The 19,052-nt window shown below is 45.8% G+C and overlaps 1 protein-coding gene across 2 annotated transcripts in view; it reads left to right on the top strand.

Moving 5' to 3' along the window:
• The first annotated feature begins 1,744 nt into the window (after window positions 1-1,744).
• Window positions 1,745-19,052, top strand: part of PDLIM1 (PDZ and LIM domain 1) — a 41,626-nt gene continuing 24,318 nt past the window's right edge. Inside the window, exon 1 of one of the 2 annotated variants that reach the window (XM_031461419.2) lies at window positions 1,745-1,876. Coding sequence is in view for 1 of the 2 variants with exons in the window: in XM_031461418.2 (XP_031317278.1) it covers window positions 5,503-5,598 (96 nt within the window). In the remaining variant the exon portion in view is untranslated. Of the gene's footprint in view, window positions 1,877-5,386; window positions 5,599-19,052 lie in introns of those variants that run through there. The other variant, XM_031461418.2, reaches the window with a different exon arrangement.

Here is a 19,052-nt window from a genome sequence, read left to right as displayed (position 1 = left end):
CTGTCTCCACTGCACACCACAGCTGGTCACTGGCACTCAGAGCCTGCCTCATAGAATTTTCCAGCCTGCCTATCATCCAATGTCATTCCACCAGACCATCCCCCCCACCCGCCTACTCCTTTGTTCTGTTTCTGCTGTTCTCTAAGGCCCCTCTGTCTCCATGTTTGCTCACACTTTTAAAGCTTTTCTCAATTTATACTTCCTCCGAGGAAGAAGTCCAAAAAGCCAACCCCCAAAAGACTTCTAGTCTAGTCGATTTGCTGACACTTGGGCTGTGGGTGTCCCTGCCAGTGGAGGAAGAAGATCTGGCCCTTAGGATCTCCATGAATTTTATACGTGAGGGGTCTTCTGGGATCCTAGGTACCTCTGAATAACCTCTTGTCCCTCCTTCCTCTGTTACAAAGTCCTTTGGACACTATCACTCTCCTGCTGCCTTCCCTGCCCAGACTTGCCCTGTTACTCGGTTACTGAATGATTTTTGAGAACTTTCTTAACCTCTCTGGGCCTGTTGCAGGCTGGGTTCCCTGGTCCTGGAGACAATGTCTGTGCAGAATGTTTATTAAAGAGGGCCTTTGAATTCAATGCCTGGGGAAGGGAGTGGGGCAGGGGAGCTAGACTGGGCAGAGGGAGTAGGTGAACCACAGGAAGCTCCAGAGCCATAATGACCCATCAGAGTTGTCCCATGTTGGGCCCAAATGGCCAGTACTTTATCCCCACCAAGGTCAGTCACTGAATGCAGGCAGCCTGGGGAAGGGCGTGCTTTTGGGCAACGTTGCTCTCTGCAGTTGTAGCAGTCTCAGAGGGCGCTAAAAGGTGAAGGTTGCCCACCTCTCAGGAGATGGAAAAATTAAGTCCTTCCATGAAGGGAGACTTGGGCAGTGCCTGAGCTCCCTCCTGTAATAATGGCACTAATGGCACTTTAGTGGGCTCTTGTCCAGATGAAATACAGCAATATACGTCAAGTTCTTAGCATACACTCTGACTCACAGTCACTGTTTAGTAATGATGCCAATGTCTATTATCCGGGTGTTGGGCTAGGGTCTCTTGGGTTAACTCTGACCCCAAGCAACCTTTCCTCTTTTGGGGAGGTGATCAAGGGATGGGTGCATGTGAGTTAAGGACTCAAATTTAGACTTTTTAAGTTTCTCTAGATGAAGTTACATATAAGGTCACTGAAATATAACAGCAATGAAATATGTTCATCACACAGTTTTAAAATTCAGGTCCCATTATCTTGTGAACAATACTATTATATGATATTGTCTTTTTGTCTTAACATCTCCAATATGAACATTTAACACAAATCACCTTATCTATAATCCTGTTTTGGAATTCTTTCTGCTTTTAATATTCTGGGATGCTTGAGAAATGATAGTGGTCCAGGATTCTCTCTGCCTTTGATAATTTTTGTGCCACGTGTCCAGGGAGCCTGGAGGTAGGTGGACAAAACAGCTGCTTATCTGCTAGGCACAAGACCAGCCTCAGATCCACTCGCTCACCTGTCCACACACCTTATCAGCCCAGAGGGGACTTCAGCCAGGTCAGGTGTCCAGGTGTCTCTAGGGCCCCACGTGCCACGGTAGCATGCTCTGAACCAAGAGGAATCCCAGAAACGCCCAATCCCAAACAGCCACTTCAAGATTCCACCTCCCCACCCCACACCAGTGGGCAGGGGCAGGAAGCAGGAGAGTGGAAAGAACTGGACGCCCAATCCTCTGCTTAGTCCCGGGCGTAGCCGAGGGCACCTCCCCCGGCGGTCACGCCGCCGGCTGTCCTGGAGTGCTGCGGGGACCGGCTTCGCGTGGGATCCTAGTACAGGACGCACTGACCCTGGGAGCGGAGTGGGGTTGAGGACTGATGGAGACCAGATAGGCGGGTAAGACTCGGCGTGAAAAGTGGTCTTTGTTTTTCCAACTTCTCAGCTTGGGTTTCGAGGTTCTTTTTAGAGAAAAGAGAAGCAAATCACTCTCATGTCTTTTGACCAGGGTCCCCGGGCAGCTGCACAGGTTTGGGAATGGGGGAACCTCTGTGAGCTCTGCGCCCAGCGTCAGCAGGACCAGAGTTCTGGCTCTCTGGCTCCTGGGCTGAGCCCGCCTCAGATCCCAGGGCCTGGAGCCTGGGCGTCACCTACGCTCCCTCTTGGTCGCGGCCAGAATACTCGGTCCTGGAGGTGGGTCATGGCCGTGATCTCTAGGAATGGTTATTCTGCAGTTAGCTGGGCAAGTCCAGGACTTGTCTTTGAGAGTAAATAAAACCGTATGTAAAGCCTTAGCACAGTCCTAGTCTCGCTGTCCTTAAGAAATGGGGCTGTTGTTCCAGGAAGCAGTCTCCGCACAGTGGCTCTGGAGGGTCCTGGCAATGGCACCCTGGGTGTGGGAGTCGTCAGTTCTGCAGAAGCCAGGCTGGGAGAATGTGCCAGCAGACGCCTCCCACCCTGTCTACATTGTAAAACTGGACTGAGAGCTGGAAAGAGCTGTGTCCCCCTCTTCCTGGACCAATACTCCTCCAGTCCCTTTCCTGTCCTCCTTGCTTCCATTTTTCCTACATCTGTCCCCCCCTCCCCTCCCACTCAGATATTTGATGAAGGCTGTTTAGGTCAACACACTTTTATGGAATGCATAACAACAACAAGGTACTTGAAGTTCAGGCAGGTTGCTTAAGGCCAGGTCAACTAGTACTCTACAAGAGTCAAGGGTCTGAGGAAACTGGAGAGTTTTGATTAATAAGTAATGATGTTTAAGATAAAACAAGCTTGATTGTGTTTGGGGGTCAGAGCTGTCAGTCCATTCCTGGGTATCTTCTGAGTACATGCAGTGTGCTCAGCTCAGAACTAGCTCACTGGAGGAGAGGGAGGGAGATAAAAAAGATAGAAGATGAGGTTCTCTATCTCCAGAAAGACCAGCAATTAGTCTCCACCCAGGGAGCTGAGGTCATTTAATTGATTTTTATTTTGAAAACTTTAGAGAAAATTATTAAAACATTTTTTCCTCCAGTTCCATCTCACAATACAGCATTCGTGTTTGTACCATCTAATTTTCAGCAATAGGTAGATATAATTTTTATTTTTAATATAAAATCTATAAATAGTTCTGTTTACAAATAATAAAAATTGGTTTACAAATAATTTTTAATTTATTTTGAAAACACATTTCCCTGCCTCGTCATTTTCACAATTATGATTTTTATGCTGCAGACTATTCCCTCATATGGCCATTTAGCCACTTTTCGCCACTTTTCTGTTCCTGGTAATTCCAGTTTTTTGTCATTATAAATAATGTGGCTATAAATATCTTTGTACCTATAGCTTTTTTTCTTCTTCTAAATTCTGTTCTTGGAATCAGTGCCCAGAAAGGGGATGACCAGGTCAAAGTGTTGACTGTTTTACAGTTCTTGCTCTGTAGAACCAGACTGCAACTGAGAACATTTAATAACTAAATGAAGCAACCTTACAAATGAGTCCTATATCTGTAAAGAATACTGTATAGAGTAAACACTGTTGGCGACTACGATGTGTCAGGTCCATGCTAGCTGGACACCTGAGGATGAATGAGAGGCAGTTCCCACCTTGAGGGGAGCATAGAAGCTGTGGCTTTTCCACCTTTTTCCATTCCTAGGACACAAAATATTCAAAACTGCTAAACATCTATGGGCAGACCCAGAATTGAGCGATTCTCTCAAATTTTGAAGGGACTTGAAACATAAGGCTTTTTTTTTTTTTTTTTTGATCAGGAGAATCTTAATCAAAGAGAGTATAATTTTTGGCTTTGATGAAGCAGGTGGCTGGCTTGTGGGCTGTAACTCCATTCCTTTTTCCCAGATTCAAGAATATCAGGATGCAAGATGAGAGGAATGGATAGATAACATAAATCTACTTTGATTTCTAAATTCAAGCAAATCATTCCCAAACTAGGCATGTGTGCTGTGACACAATCGGACAAGTAGGATGATCCTTTTGTGTGTAAATCTGTGCACAGGACTCCTTGGTAGATAGGCCAGGATCACAAGGAGACAGAGCACTGGGGCTCAGGTGCCAGAAAGAATGGGAACAAAGAAAACTACAAAGAACCTGGGCCCCAGAGGTCATAAGGTTGGTCAATGTAGTACATTAATTAAATACTATGTGTCAGGCACTATTCTTAGTCACTGGGATACAGCAGGGATCCAAACAGATAAAAAATCCCTACTCCATGGAACAGATGCTTAGGGGTGAGGGTGGGACATATAAGTGAACAATTGAGTATGTCAGATGATGGTAAATACAATGGAAAAATAAAAGCAGGGGAAGGTGACAGGGTGTTCTAGAGACGGGGTTTTAAATGCGGCTCTCAGAGATGGCCTGATTGAGTTGACGACATTTGAACAAAGAGCAAGCCTTAGGATGCCTGGGAGAAAAGCATTCCAGAGGCCCTGATGCAAGACCCTGAGGCAGAAGCAAGGAGGCCAGTGCGGCAGGAGGTGAGATCAGAGACGGAGCTGGGGTCATTCTGTGGGTGGCCGTACAAGCATTTTTAGGGATTTCAGCTTTACTCAGAGAGTGAAGCAAGGGACCCAGTGGACAATTAGACGTGGTCTGATCTGGCGTGGAGAATGGACTCCAGGGCGAGGGGACAGGGAGCACAGTTAGGAAGCTAGTGGCAGGCTGAGAACCCAGTTCCGTTTCCACGCCCTCGGCCCGCCCCAGACTTGAGGTGCGGGTTGTTGGGAAGGTCACAACCCTTAGCGAATCCAGCCAGAATTAAAGGTTTCTAGGAAGGTTTTGAAGTCCCCTTGTAACTTCATGTGAAGGCCTCATTGGCATTTGAAAAGTTCCAGTGTGGGGCTTAGCACCGAGGCCCCGGGCGACGATCCAGTTGAAACGCTAACGAGCTGTGTGGCCTCCAGCAAGTCTTCTAATGTCAGGCTGACTCAGTTAATTCATGTGTAAAATGGGGCTATCACTGCCCTGACTGCTTCGTATTTTCAAAGGAGATCACTGGAAAGCACCTTTAAAACATCATTGGCGTTCACAGAAAGCAAATGTGAAAAAGGAGCCGACCTCAAGGGGTTGACTTTGCACAGCCCTTCTAAACTCTTTTAAAGCGACCAAGCTTGGTGTCCTCCGCGGTCGTCGGAACCTGCTCGCCTCTTACCTAGCGCCGGCGGCGGGGCTGGGAGCCGCAGGCGGGCGGCGCGTGGGGCGGGAGGGAGGTGCTGCTGGGGGCCCGGGCGGGGCTGCTAAGATGCCGAGCCCCTCGAAGTGACCCCGGGCTCTCTCCCCCCGACTCCCGGCGGAGGCCCTCTGCGGGCGCACTGGGCGGGGAGCGGCTGCGGGCCGCCGGCGGGAGGACGGGCGGGGCGGGCGCGGCGACGCTGCCTGGGCGGAGCCGCCCCCACCCTCCTCCCGCCCACCGCAGGCTCCCGGGCCGCGCCGCGCTCTCCTCCGACAGCCGCCGGGGAGCCCAGCACGCCGCTCCGCGTCCTGCCCGCTCTGTCTCTCGGGTCGCTGCCCTCCGTCGCCGCGCCATGACCACCCAGCAGATAGTCCTCCAGGGCCCGGGACCGTGGGGCTTCCGCCTCGTGGGGGGCAAGGACTTCGAGCAGCCGCTCGCCATTTCCCGGGTAAGAGCAGCTTGGGACTCGCGGGGAGCCGGGCGATCCCAGGCTGGGGAGCGGCGTGTCCCGGAGGGGACCTGTGGCGGCTGGGGCCCCGCGGGCGCTGCCGGAGACGGCGGTTTCGCGAGCCCGGGGCGGAGCCGGACGGCCGGGCGCACCCAGGTGCGCCAGGTGCGCCGAGCGCTGAATGCCTTCCGCGCGCCTGGGGCCCGCCGCCCCCGCCGCTTTCCCCCACGCTGCGCTCCCAGGCCAGCCGGCCGGCGGGAACGCACCCCCTTAACCGCGTCCGCGAGAAAGAGCGGGCGGCTTTCGTCCCTTCGCCCCAGAAGCGTGGCCGGCTTGTGGATGCGCTTTGTCAGCGAGAGAGAGGCTGAGGGTCCCGGCAGAACCCGCACGCTGGGAGATGGCACTTCCCTCTTCTTCACAAGCCGCAGAGTGGCGGGATGCAGCTTGGAAGTAGCAGAAACGACCTGGAAAGTGAGGTGGAGTGGGCGAGAAGTTTACTGGGGGTGGCAAGCTAGTGAGATTAACTTTAAACACAATTGAAACGACTAGTTTCTCTCTCTTTGAACTTGATCCATGGCCAGGTTTCACCTCCCTCATGTCTTTTGGAGAAATGGCGGGATTTTGGAAACAAACACGAATAAACCCTCTTGGACTTTTCCCTCCCAAGCGGGAGGTGGCCGTGCCGTATTTCCGCCTGGCATTTCGGGACTATTAACCAATCACCCCTTTTCCCCCAGGAATTGGGGATGGGGTTCCCACCTTGTGTGTGTGTCGGGGTGGAGTGAGGGGAGTTGGTGCTTGAAAAATTCTTAGTGGGGCCTCATCAGTTTGAAAGGGCCCAGAGTCAATCGGAAACTCCAGATCCATCGCTTCCAAATAAAGCAGAAACCCGAGGGAGACCCAGACTCAGTGTTTGGAGGCCCAAGCCTTGGTCATCTAGTCTGGGCTAAAGGCTGTCTTGATCTTCCACTAAGAATTACCACATTCATTGTGACCCCTAGAAGGAGACCAAGAAAGATTTTTTGATTGAATGAAAGAAGGGGGCAAAAGGCAATCTCTGGTATCCTTGACTTGCTAGACTTCAAGATCTATTCTTGGGTTCATCTGCCTGCTAAAGGTGACCCTAAACCTGCCTCCCCAGCCATCTGAACATTCTTTTTTCTTGGAGAAGGAGTGTGGAGGAAAGGGGGAGATCCCTATGGCTCCTTTTGATTTAAGTACCTGCCTCTAGCAGCTGAAAGAATATGGTGGGAGGTGCAAGAGGAAAAGAATTGGGAGCCCTCATTTTGACTTATCTGCCAGCCACAGTCCTACCTACATTTCCATCCAGGTGGGCCTAGTGGACTAAGGAGGTCTTCTCTGACCATCCCACCCCTAAAAAGGGTAGATGCCTCAGTTCTTAGGCCCTATCTTCTTCCTATCTTCCACCTGCTGTCTCAGGGGGACCTCTTGTGATTATTAATACTTGCAGGTACATGCTGTCTTGCCAGCCACCAGCCGAATTCCTCAAGCGCAGAAACTGTGTCTTCCCCAAATCTGGACACCCGCCCCACCTCAAGCCTGGCACCAAACTGAACCTATCTGTGCCCAGTAAATCTTTGCAGGTTTATTAATAAGTGTTTGTCCAGGGAAGGCACATTTAGACTCGCTTACCTCATAGTCCATTTGTCCCTGCTCTTTGTGTCTATAATTAACCTGTCAGCCCTCTCCACTTCTGAATTTATGTGTGACATGAAACCTTTTCTTAAGAATTGGAGGATAAGGGGGGGAGGGTATAGCTTAGTGGTAGAGTGCATGCTTAGCATGCATAAGGTCCTGGATTCAATCCCCAGTACCTCCATTAAAAAAATAATAAATGAATAAACTTAATTACCTACTCCCTAAAAATGAAAAAAAAAATTAAAAGATAAATTTTTAAAAATTGGAGAATATATTGGCCGTCTATTAAAAGGGCAGTTACTGCCTGTCATTTTAGCTGCCTTTAAAAGACTTAATGCAAGTGGCACTGTGCAGGAATGATGGTATGGAGTGGAAAACACAATTCTGTGAATTCATAGTTTGTACCCTCATGTTTGTATGTTTGTTTGTTTGTTTGTTTATTAGCACATGTCTCATGAGCATAGAGCATATTCTAGAAACTGTGCAAAGCCCTAGAGTCCCAGAAAGGAGAAGACACAGCTCCATTCAAGGTGTTCAAGGTCTAGTGAGGGACGCTCATCTTTATAACGCCCTTGGGTGGTGCTTTGGTTGAAAAGTTAAAGTGGCTCAGGAGGTGACATTCTCATGTCGACAGTAATTTACTTCATCTTATTATTTCCACCTGGAAAAAATGTGGGTCTCCTCACTTCCTGGAAATAGGAGAATCATTGTCATATATAAAGGGTCCCTGAGTGGCCATCCGAGATCTGGTGTGGGTCTCATTTCTGCTTCTTGAGCTGTATCTGGGGTGAGCCTTTTGTTGTGTGAGGCTGCCTTCTTTATCTTGGCAATGGATGACTCCAGCCATTGGCTGTGAGTTAAGGTATGTGAGAGTGCTCTGTAAACAGTGAACAGCAGTGAGGAGGTGTGAGCATCCACAAAGTTCTCCACACCTTCCGGTTGGTAGGTGTGCTACATTTATTTTCCTAGGCAGATACAGTTTGCTATGGTTTTGTATGTGCAGACTTTGAGTCTCCACACCAAAGCAAACCATAAAATTAGGCTGGGAGAGGAGTGCCTTTTATTTAAATAACCATGTTTGCTTTCTCTTGCATGAATTATTCTGGCATTGGCTCTTGTCTTTCGTTAAACTACTAAAGCTCGAATATAACTCTGGAATCTTGTGACTTGAAATTGTTTCTTTTTCTTTTTTAACTTATTTTTAAATTGTGAAATTAAAAAATCATAAAATATAAATGCATAGCAAATGATTACAAAGTAAATACCTGTAGAATTACCACTCAGGTCAAGAAGCAGAACATTGCCAGCACCCCAGCAGCTCACTACACATAACCCTATCCTGACTTCTGGGAATCACCTTGTTTTCCTTCCTTTTCCTAGTTTCTCATTTAAGCCTCTACCTTGGACTCCCTGATGACCCAGACTCACTTTTGCAACTATCCCCTGAAATTTTTTCTTCTGTCAGTTCCTGCTCCAAATCTACAGTTGTGTATCTCCTGGAGGTTTTGTTTTGTTTTGTTTTGTTTTCTTCTTCTTCTTTTTTTTTTCCCCCATGTCAATTTCTTATTTCCTCAACTTGGCTTTCAAGGAAAGCCTTCAGAGAATCCACACCCAGGCCAAAATTGCTGCTTGGTTTATGTTGACTTTTTTTCTCTCCCAGCAACTGACAAAAGACAGGAAGGGGTGGGGCCAGAGATAAGGGGGTGCTTTTGGTGGGACGAGTTGCTCATTTGCCTCTTGAGTCCCTGAGAAGCCTTTGCTAAGAGTCTCTGGTTTTCCCTCAGGTATCCTGAGGGGTGCTTAATAATGGATATTCTGTAGCCAGAGGGTCTTGTCTGATTTTTAACAGTGTTATATACAGCCTCAAGTAGGTTTACATCATGTTAAGCAGATTCATATCTGTCAGGTTATGAAAAGCAAAGCATGTCCTTAAAGGTTCATTATGCATTAATGGCTCTTGCTCTGTACTCCCTCATTCTGTGAAATTGGTCACCTGGGAAATACTAGCTGCTCCAGCTAATCTAAGGAGAGAGGAGGAAGAGGATGAATTCATGGGAATGGCATGTAAGTGAATGCCTGAACCTACTGGCTTGAAATTCACCAAGTCATGTTCTACCTGCTGACCAGAGACCCTGCCCCTTACACTCTCGGATGCCAGCCTTGTTGACTTGTCTTTGAGGAGGAGAGAGCAGGGAAGAATGGCGTTAAGGTATTGCCACGGGGGCAGGTGGCTGAGAGATTATATCTAATCACTGAGGTCAGTATCCCAGTCTGATCAGGACTGGGAAGAGCACCAGAATTACTCTTGTGCTAGGACGAGGTTAGGACTGGCTTCCAAGCTGGGCTCGTTCCCTAGGCTGTGCCTTGCTCTTCTTGCTCCCTGGAGGAGAGGAAAGCAGGTGTTCTTTGCCTTTTACAGGGAGGAAGCTCAGTGCCCATAGGTTAGGTAATTTGAATTTACAAAATTTTTCAGTGGTTGAACTACTTAACTTTTTTTGTAAAGGAAAAGGTTAAGGCTCATTGAAAATGAGCAAAAGTGGCTATGTCAGAAAATTAATTTTTAAAAGATAATTTGACTTCAAGTTTGTCTCAGAGGAGAGCCTGGGGAAGCTGCCAGAACTGTATGATGCCTGGTAGAATGTTCAGGGCAGGAACTCAGGCTGAGCTCCAGTTCTGAACACACCAGGTGACCCCGGGTGTGTTGTGTGCCTTCTTGGGGGCTCAGTTCTCTGTGAAGATAAAATAAAACAATAAACAAGCAAACCAATGGTATTGTACCCTTTGAATGTGAGGACCCACTTTTTTATTGTTAAAAAGTGTCTCAGCCTCTCATGACATTAGTTGTACTTTCAACCACGAGTTGATAGAGAAAACATATTATAAATCCAGAAATGTTTTCTAATGAATTTGTGTTGTTATTCATCTGTAAGTATCTATGCCCAAATGACTCTTGTGTTAATCACCAGGGCCTCCGCTTACACTTGAAAGTTTTGTGTGAGAACTATTTATTTGATCGGCTTGTATCAATGGCCAGTTGTATATAGCACTTCTTATATGCCAGGCAGTGTTCTAAGTGCTCAATATATCCTTTCAGTAATCCCCACAAGTATCTTGTGAGGTAGATACAATTAAGATACCCATTTTACAGATGAAGAAACCGAGCCATGGAATTGTTAAGTACTTTGCCCTTGTCATACAGCAGTGAGTGGGAGAGCTGGAATTTGGCTGAGTGGTCTGGCTTCCATGTCATAATCATATTTTAATAGTAGCTAATATTTTTTGAATTCCTACCCTGTGCTAGGTGTGCACTTGCATTATCTTCTTCTGCCCCTGCCACAACCCTTGACACAGAGACAGAGGACAGACAGTAAATGGCAGAGCTGGGATTTGAAGCCAGGCAGATTGACTTCCAGACCAGCCTTCACTATATTCTGCCTCCTGATAAGCCGTAACTGTCACTATTTCGTTGGTAATAATTTTACCCAGCACCCAGGTCTGAGAAGTGCTAATGGTGGTGCAGGCATCAACATGCGCATAGGACCCTTCTCAGATCCTCACCCTAGAGTCCTTCGTGTGCATGAGCGTGGCTGGAGTGGGGTCCCAGGTGCTCTGTGGCCTCAGCCCAAGTGCTCCTGGAGCTCAGAGCATCCCAGAGAGCAGCGCCTCGCTTCTCTGTTCCACCTGAAAAGCCACAAGCTGTGCCCCCTCCCCCGGCCCCAGGAGAATTGACATCTGGCCTGGGATTCCATGGCTGTGTGGACAGGGAGGAACAGAAGAGCAGAGGAATTGGGGAATTAGCCAGAGAAAAGCCTGCCTGGGTGGCTCAGAGGGGGTTTGGGGGCAGTTTTTGTGGCAAATGAAAATGACCAGGGAGTGGACAGACACGCCTTGCCCAGCCAAGGATGGGCCAGGAAAGTGGCAGGAAGCCAATTCCAGAACAAAAATGTACCCAGGAGAACCCAAGATGAAAAGGGTAATTTCTGTATGGTGATTGTTGATACTGTTATCAGCCCCATCGTGTGTGAACTGGAAAGCTCACCCGTAACTGAGGTCTGTGGTGTATTTTTCCATGTAAGTACACTGCCTTCTTGATAAGTGCCATCAACAAGAACAGTGACTTTCTGAAGAACACTCTGGTCTTGTAGGAGGCCAGGTTCTTGACCTCGGACTCGGCCTGATTTTAATAGATATGACTACTCATGTCATATCAAATAAGAAAATAAAGACATAGGTATGACTTATGTGGGAAAAGATGCTAAATGCATACAAAATTCAGGTAATGTAGCAATGATTTACATCTGTTTCTTTTTTAAAATAATAAAAAATACTTATGCTTTCAGAGCTGAACATGACCAGACTCCATGATCCAACAATTTCCCTAGTTAAAGGCTCAGTAGAAATGTCCACGTGGCACCAAAAGATAAGTCAAGAATCTGCAAAGCAGCGCTATTCATGATAACCCCAAACTCGGAACAATTCAAATGTCTTAACAACAGTGGAATGAAGGAATGAATGGTGGTATATAGATATAAATCAACATACTTATATCATATGGATAATGGTATAAAACACTGCAGCAGTGAGAATGAAGGAATTGTAACTGCACAGTGATATGGACGATACAGACATGCACAATGTTGAGAGAAATGAGCAGACAAAGTGTAAATACCATGTGATTGTAGTTATATAAAATCAGGCAAAATTCATCTATAGTGTTCAAAGTCAGGATCAGGGTAACCTTTGCCAGGAGGTTAGTGACAGGGAGGAGGCATGAGGGGACTCTGGCCAGTTCAGGTAATGTTCTGTTTTCTTTAGTTGTGCTGGTTCCCTGGGTGCGCTTTCTTTATGGGAATCTATCCAGCTGTTTATTTAAAATCTGTGTACTTTTCTGTATGCATGCTATACCGCAAAAAAATCTTACATAAAAACCATTGTGCTAATTATAAAAGATCAAATAATATAAAAATGTGGACAGCCCAAGGTAAAAGCATTCCCCACACCTTTCCCCAGTCTTCCTTTCCAGAGGTAAACACTTAACAGTTTGCTGCAAAACTTTCCAGACTTTTTCCCATTCGTGTAGCATTTTAAACATCAGTTTACCATGTCACGGTGAACCATTTAGATGTCATTGCTTTGTACTTTTTGCCTTATTTTTAATGCAGCAAATCAAGAATTATAGCCATCCTGATGGGAAATGGAGTCTCAGTATCAGCCTGCTCTGTGTTCAAACCCTGTCTTGTCCGGTGACTAGCTGTGTGTCCTTGGGCAGGATTAGCCCCTGAAACTTTAGTGCCCTCGCTTGTAAAGCAGGAATGTCTTCAAAGATTGTGATGGGGATTAAGATGGTGTGCAGAGAGAGCCTAGCACTATGGCTAACACAAACAAGGCATAGAGATACAGTGGTAGTGGTAAAAATAAAATAAAATAAAATAAAATAAAATAAAATAAAATAAAATAAAATAAAATAATGGTAGCTACTGTGTTGAGTGCTCATATGGGTCAGACATTGTTCTAACTCTACAGATGTAATCTCATTTAATTCTCTTAGCAACAAATGAAGTTGATACTATTATAAATTTCATTTGGTAAATGAAGCAATGGAGGCATAGAAGGTATAACTGCTCAAGGTTGTGTGTTCAGTGAATAACCATGAATAATCCAGGCTTTGGGTTAAGGGTGGTCATTATTGGAGCTATTTAAAAAGCTATACAGAGGGGTGCATAGGGACATGTATGGGGACTTTGAGAGACCGTGAGAGACCGATGACGTGTTGATAAATTACTCAGGGCATTCTGCTTTGCTGCCTGCTTTTTAATCACATTTCTAAAATGATGACTGGTCTTTCTGACTTGGCTCTGCCACCCCTTAGTGTCTTCCTTTTGCACCAAGCATAAAGTGAGGCTGGATTAAGGCACAGCTAACCTACAAGTACCTGAACTACTTTATTGCCTCATTTTCTTGAGAAAATGGTTATAAAGTAAGCAAGAACATTTTGAAACATTCTTGGGGTTTACAGGCCAACTTGAATAAGTTCATACCACTTCTGTGGCTATAATGTGACTTCAAAGTCTGTGCTGGAGCCTGGGCCCACAAACAAATTAGATCAGAAGTCTGACTAAGAGTTCAAATTCCACATCTAAATGGCACAGTGCAGGCCTGGGCTCTACTTTGTCACTCAGATCAGCGTCTTTTAAATTTGCACCCAAATACTTTGACACGGCCATTAGTTCAAAGGAGGTTGCCCCTAAAGGTACACAGCCCCGAGATTGAACTTGAATTCCAAATTTCTTTATTCCAGTCTTGTTTCATACAATTCTAAAAATGCTAAACCACCATCATTTAGTATTTAATTTAATATACCCAACTTGTGGGATGTATTTAAGGTAACTTACAATCCAAAATACATATTTACAAAATTTCAAACATAAGAACACACATCATAAGATGCAACAAAAAATTAAGAACATAGAAGAAGAAAGAGATGCCCCAGGACCTTTAAATTAGGTGGTTTCTATAATTGCACACTACATTTAGCTGTGAGTTTTCTGACTGAGGCAAAATAGAACGTGTTGAGTTATTTAGACATCTGGAATGAAATGACTTCTACAATACTCTGTATAGCACCTTCAAGGATGTTGACCAATAAATAGGACAAGGACTTTTTTTGTTTTAATTGTTTTAATAAGAGAGAAGTACTATTCTAGTGGATGTTTCTTTTAAACGCCTTCTATGTGTTTTAATAAGAGTGTCAGCTCTTGTTGTTTCTGGAAGCGCTGAGATTTTAGGGTCTACGTATTCTTTGTTTACATGAAAACTTCATTCAGGGAGAGAGCTTCGGGGGAAAGGCTGGCCCACATCTCCAAACCTAGTGAGCGTCAGAATTTTCCGGGAAGCTTTAAAAAAATATATAGATTCCTGGGTCCCACTGTGTAGACTGTCTTCAGTAGATCTGAAGTGGGGTGTGGAGATCTATTTATAGTTTTAAAACCCGATAACCAACTTGTTTGGGAACCATTGCCTCATCCTTGCAAATGTCAGTTCCCCCTAAGTTATCTGTGAGCTGGGTCAATTTCTGGCCTGAAGTTTGGATGCCAGTTCCAAGGGTCAGGGTTAGCAATGTTCTGTGAACACGCAGGAAATTGACCTCTATTCCTGTCCACAGGTAGAAGAACTTTCTGAAGAGGGACACTTTTTTTCCTTAAAAAGGGAGAAAAAAACAAAAACAAAACAACCCTGCATCAGCACTGTTTAAACTATTTGACAAATATTTGGTTGAAATCCTCAAAAGAATGACAGTACAATTTACGGTCCAGACTGGAACACTGTTGAGAATGAAATGGAATGCTTTTGATAGTTAAGCTGGGAAAATATGTTACTGTCCTGGGCAAACCAGGGTGCTTTGTAATCTTTGTCAGAAAACGTTTGTATACGTAGTTTTACTTTACATAACTTTTTAGCTAAGCTGTGGTCGCAGGTATGTTTGCATGATGGGATCAGGAGGCATCATAAAAGAGTTTTGACTCAAGAGTGAGGTAGAGAAAAATTAAATTAATAGCTGTAAGAATAATGGTACATGGTGACTGGTCCCAGGTTTCTGTGTTTGGGGTAGTAGAGTGTGGTGAGGACTGTGAGTAAATGCAGAGTGTCTGCCTCTGCTCAAGAGGGCAGAGTCATTTAAATTAAAAGAGAGCCAAGATTGTAGCCTGGGTTCATTTCATGGGCCTCCAGCTTTTGATCTTGAGCCTAGGGAGTTAAAGGATCCCCATCCAGCTGTCAATAGAACATGTAAGTTTAAGTGGAACTGCCTTCTGACAGGTCCTCTGGGGAAGCCAGCCTCAGAATGGCTGGCCTGGAGGCTGAGTGGACGACCCCTTGAATGGGTCTGCTTCTTGCAGCTGCCATAAGAGAACAGCTGTCCGAGGCAGGCACCTTCATCTCAGCAGAGCTGAGGTTCAGTGGTTGTTTCTTGGCAGTAACTGGGCAGTTGAGTCAGAGGCTATGTTTAATTTTCTTTGTTGTTCCCCATTGTTTCCCAGATGAAGTACAGGCTTGTTAGAAAATAACAGAGCTCTTACAGCCTGGTCTATGTTGACATCTTCAAGCTCATTCCCTTCCTCTCCCTTCACTTCCTGTGTTTTATCCATGCTAGTCCACATGCTGTTCCTGTAAGCTGCATGGTCTTCCCTGCCTCCTATAGTGCCTTTGCACAATTTTAGGCAACACCTCCTCCAGGGAGTCTCCCCTGATTCTACCTTTAGGCTCCCATTGTCTGTTTACTTGTTTTTGGTCCAGCATTAATCAGCTGTTGTACATAACTGTCTGCCCCAGGAGATAACTGCTCTCTGAGTTAGACAGTGCCTGAATCATCTCATATAATCCTCATGACAGCCTTCTGATGTCAGGACTGTTGTCATTCCTGTTTCGTAGATGAGAAGAGTGAGGCACACAGAAGTGTAATATCCCACTCGAGGATACTTAGCTCCCAAGCGCCAGAGACAGGACATGAATCCTGGCAATCTGACTTGAGATGCCACATCTTAATCAGTTAGCTACACTGTCTTTCAGTGTGTACTTAAGGAACGTCTGTCTGATGAGTAAATGAATGAGAGAAAGGAGGAGGTAACAGAGGAGGGATAAAATAGATACATGCCCTTATACAGAGGAGGAAAGTAATCTTTTAATTTGTCACAGCCAGTGAGTATGCATCCAGTTCTGTATAACAGTGATACTTCGTTACTTAGATGTAAATCGAAGAAAGTGGGAGAGCTACCTTGTAGTCCTACTCTATGCCATTTAGAAGTGAAATTCTATGAACCTTATGTGCTCAGGAGCTGAGCAGCAATGCACAGGCTTTGCAGGTGTGTTGGAACTTGCAGGATGGGGTGGATGTACAGATTGGCCCCTGAGCAAAGTGTCTGCCTAGGAGGGTGGGATGGAGCAAAGGATGAGGGAGATGTGAGTGAATTCTGCAGAAAACAGCAGATTGTTCATTTATGGAAATTGTGCCTAAACCCATTTATTCTCATGCAGCAGGAGTTGTGTGAGCAAGTTGTATGGTGTCTGGGGAAGAAAGCTGCAAGAGGGTTTTTGAGGATATCCGTTGAGCTAATGGGCCCGCTTCTTTGGTGAAGAGTATAGGATTTCTTTTTTAAAAATTGAAGCTGACTCCATTATGAGCTGGTTCTGATGGAATTTGGCGGTCAGGAGGAAATTAGAATAGACAGTGTGGTGTACTGGGTTAAGTGGATGAACTTTGGGGCCCCACAGCCCACCACTCACCAGCTGTGTAACCGCAGGCAAACTGCTTAACCCTGTCCCTCCACTTCCTCATCTGTGATGATGCAAATAGTGTTGGCCACCTGATAGCATCGGGAGAGGATCGGTAAATTAACCCTTGCCAGACACTTAAACTCATCAGCTGCTGGATATTGTTATGATTATGATGATGTTATGATTATGGTGCGCAGTAAGGGTTGGAATCCTCTGTCCAGGACTGGAAGTAACTGGAGTTGGAGGCATAGCCAGCCCTTCTCTCCTGAGGTCTTTTCGGTTCTGATTTGGGTATTTTATAAGGGGCCCAGGTGAGGCCAGAGCAATGGAGGTGACGGTCCCATGGGTGGAGGGACAGGGGTTTCTGACACTCCAGTTCCTTGCTTAGAAGATCACGGCAGATGAGTCTTCTCACTTTGGGGTTTCTTTTTGACTCTGACAGTGGGGTTTGGAGCCTTTTGCTTGTGGCATTGTGGTAAAGCAGAAAGGGAATGGAATTTGGAGTGAGGAGATCTGGTTTCAAGTCCAGGCTCAAGCCTTGAGCTGTGTGAACTTGAGTCAGTCACAGCTTCTCTGTGAGTCTCAGATTCCTCATCTGTAAAATTATCTTCTATGTTGCTGGTGAGGTCATTGTTATTACTATCTCAAATAGGACATTGTATCTGAAGGAGCTTTATAAAAGGCAAATCCCATACTTCGTTTAAATCTATTTTTTCCCCAGAAATAGATGGCTCATAAAAGAATGTGGACTTAGTCTGTTTATGTGCCATTCCACCTGAGTCCTGTCTGATGATGTTATCTTGTAACTTTTTGAGATTTCCTTTGGCTTCCCATGAGTTTGACTTAAAAAAAAAAAAATCAGACCGAAAGATAGGATGGCTAGGCCTTGATTACTCAGACTTAGGGCTCTTAAGACTGGTTCTAGCTTGTCCAGGACCTGTCCGGATGTACTTAGCAGAAATGCCTCACCTACAAGACAGTTTGAACCAAACGCTGAAAATTCCAAAGTTCTTAGCAACTGAGCATATGAACGTAAAAAGAATTTCTATTTTCATGTTCTCAAGCTTTTTACCACCCGCCAAATTTCATCATTTTAGTTTGTGAGGTCACATTCCAGGAAAGCAGTGTTGGGGAAAATGGTTATTTGATTCTTTTTGAAATAGTCTCTTTTTTTTTTAATGGATAAACTAGGGCAGCGTAATTACATATTTAACAACGCTGGATATTTTGGATTCAGTTATTCATTGGACACATTTATTGAGCACCTACTACATGCCAGTCACTGTGCCAGGCACTGGGGATACCCCAGCACCACAGGCAGACAAAATCTTGCCCTCACACACCTTACCATTTAGTAGGCTCTCAAACATTACATAAAGAAATCCACAAAATAGATATGCAAACCTAATGTGACAAGTGCCTTGAAGAAGAAGAGAGTGTATGAAAGGGTGACAGGGGATCCAGCTTAGATTGGATGTCAGGGAAGCCTCTGTGGGAAGGGTCACTTAAGCTGAGATGTTAGTCAGGTAGTAGCTGCAGCAGGTGCTAAGGCCCTGAGGCAGGAAAAAAAGTAAGGAAGCCCCTGTAGCTAGAGCTTGGTGGAGGAATGGCCTAGTGAGGGCGAGGAGGGAGGCATGGTCCTTAGGGGCCTCACTTAATGATTTGGGATTTTATCCAAGGGGACTTCTAACACCAAAAGAGTTGATCATGATGAATGACTTCCATCAGGCTGCTCTCCCTGGAGACAGAGTTCACCAACCCAAAACTATAGCTAATCCCAAATAAAGTGATACTTAGGGCCATTTTGGAAACAAGGGGGTCTGTGTTGTTCTTCAGAAAAAAAATGAAATATACATGTAGTCACACCAGCTAAGTCTTCTCAGGAAGACAGGCAGAAGATGAGAGGAATTTGTTTTTACTGCACATACTGAGTGACTCAGAGCTAACTCCCTGAAGTCAACTGAAAGAAGGGAGGCCTACGCTCGCCTGTATAAAATGCCTTTTCCCAGGGGCTGTGTGAGAAGGAGATCTGAACCTTGGATTGGGGGCTTTCATTTTCTAAAGGCCAGATCTCTGGTAAACAGATGATGGGAAAGCCAGAAAGGAAGGTTAGAAGGTCAGGATCTCTGCACTGGTTTCCACATCCTGCTACATTCCAGGGGTGTTTTGCCTGATAAAGTCATAATGTGTCCGAACCGGAAGGGACCTCAAGTTATCCACTCCTAATTTTGTGGGGTTGGGGCGCTGGTGGGGGGATGGACCGTGACAGCAGCATCCCACCAGCCACCTTAGAAGGGTCTTCAGTTTGGCAAGACCTGATTGGAGACTGGCTCCTGAAAACTGTGTCAGATATGGAGGCTTAGAGCAAAAGCCTTGTGTTCTGGTTCAGTGTCTTGAAAGGCCTCTTGCCTGTGGTTCAGCCTTATGGAGACACCCAGGTGTTCACAAGATCTTCCTCCCTGGGCTGCCAGGAGTCAAGGGCCTTCTCCAAGGCGAGGCCAGAACCCTGTGGGGCCTGGGAGTCT

Source organism: Camelus dromedarius, chromosome 8 (assembly GCF_036321535.1).
Source record: "Camelus dromedarius isolate mCamDro1 chromosome 8, mCamDro1.pat, whole genome shotgun sequence".
Classification (NCBI taxonomy): Eukaryota; Metazoa; Chordata; class Mammalia; order Artiodactyla; family Camelidae; genus Camelus; species Camelus dromedarius.
Note: the sequence above shows the minus strand (reverse complement) of the source record. Positions and strands in the feature narration are given on the sequence as shown.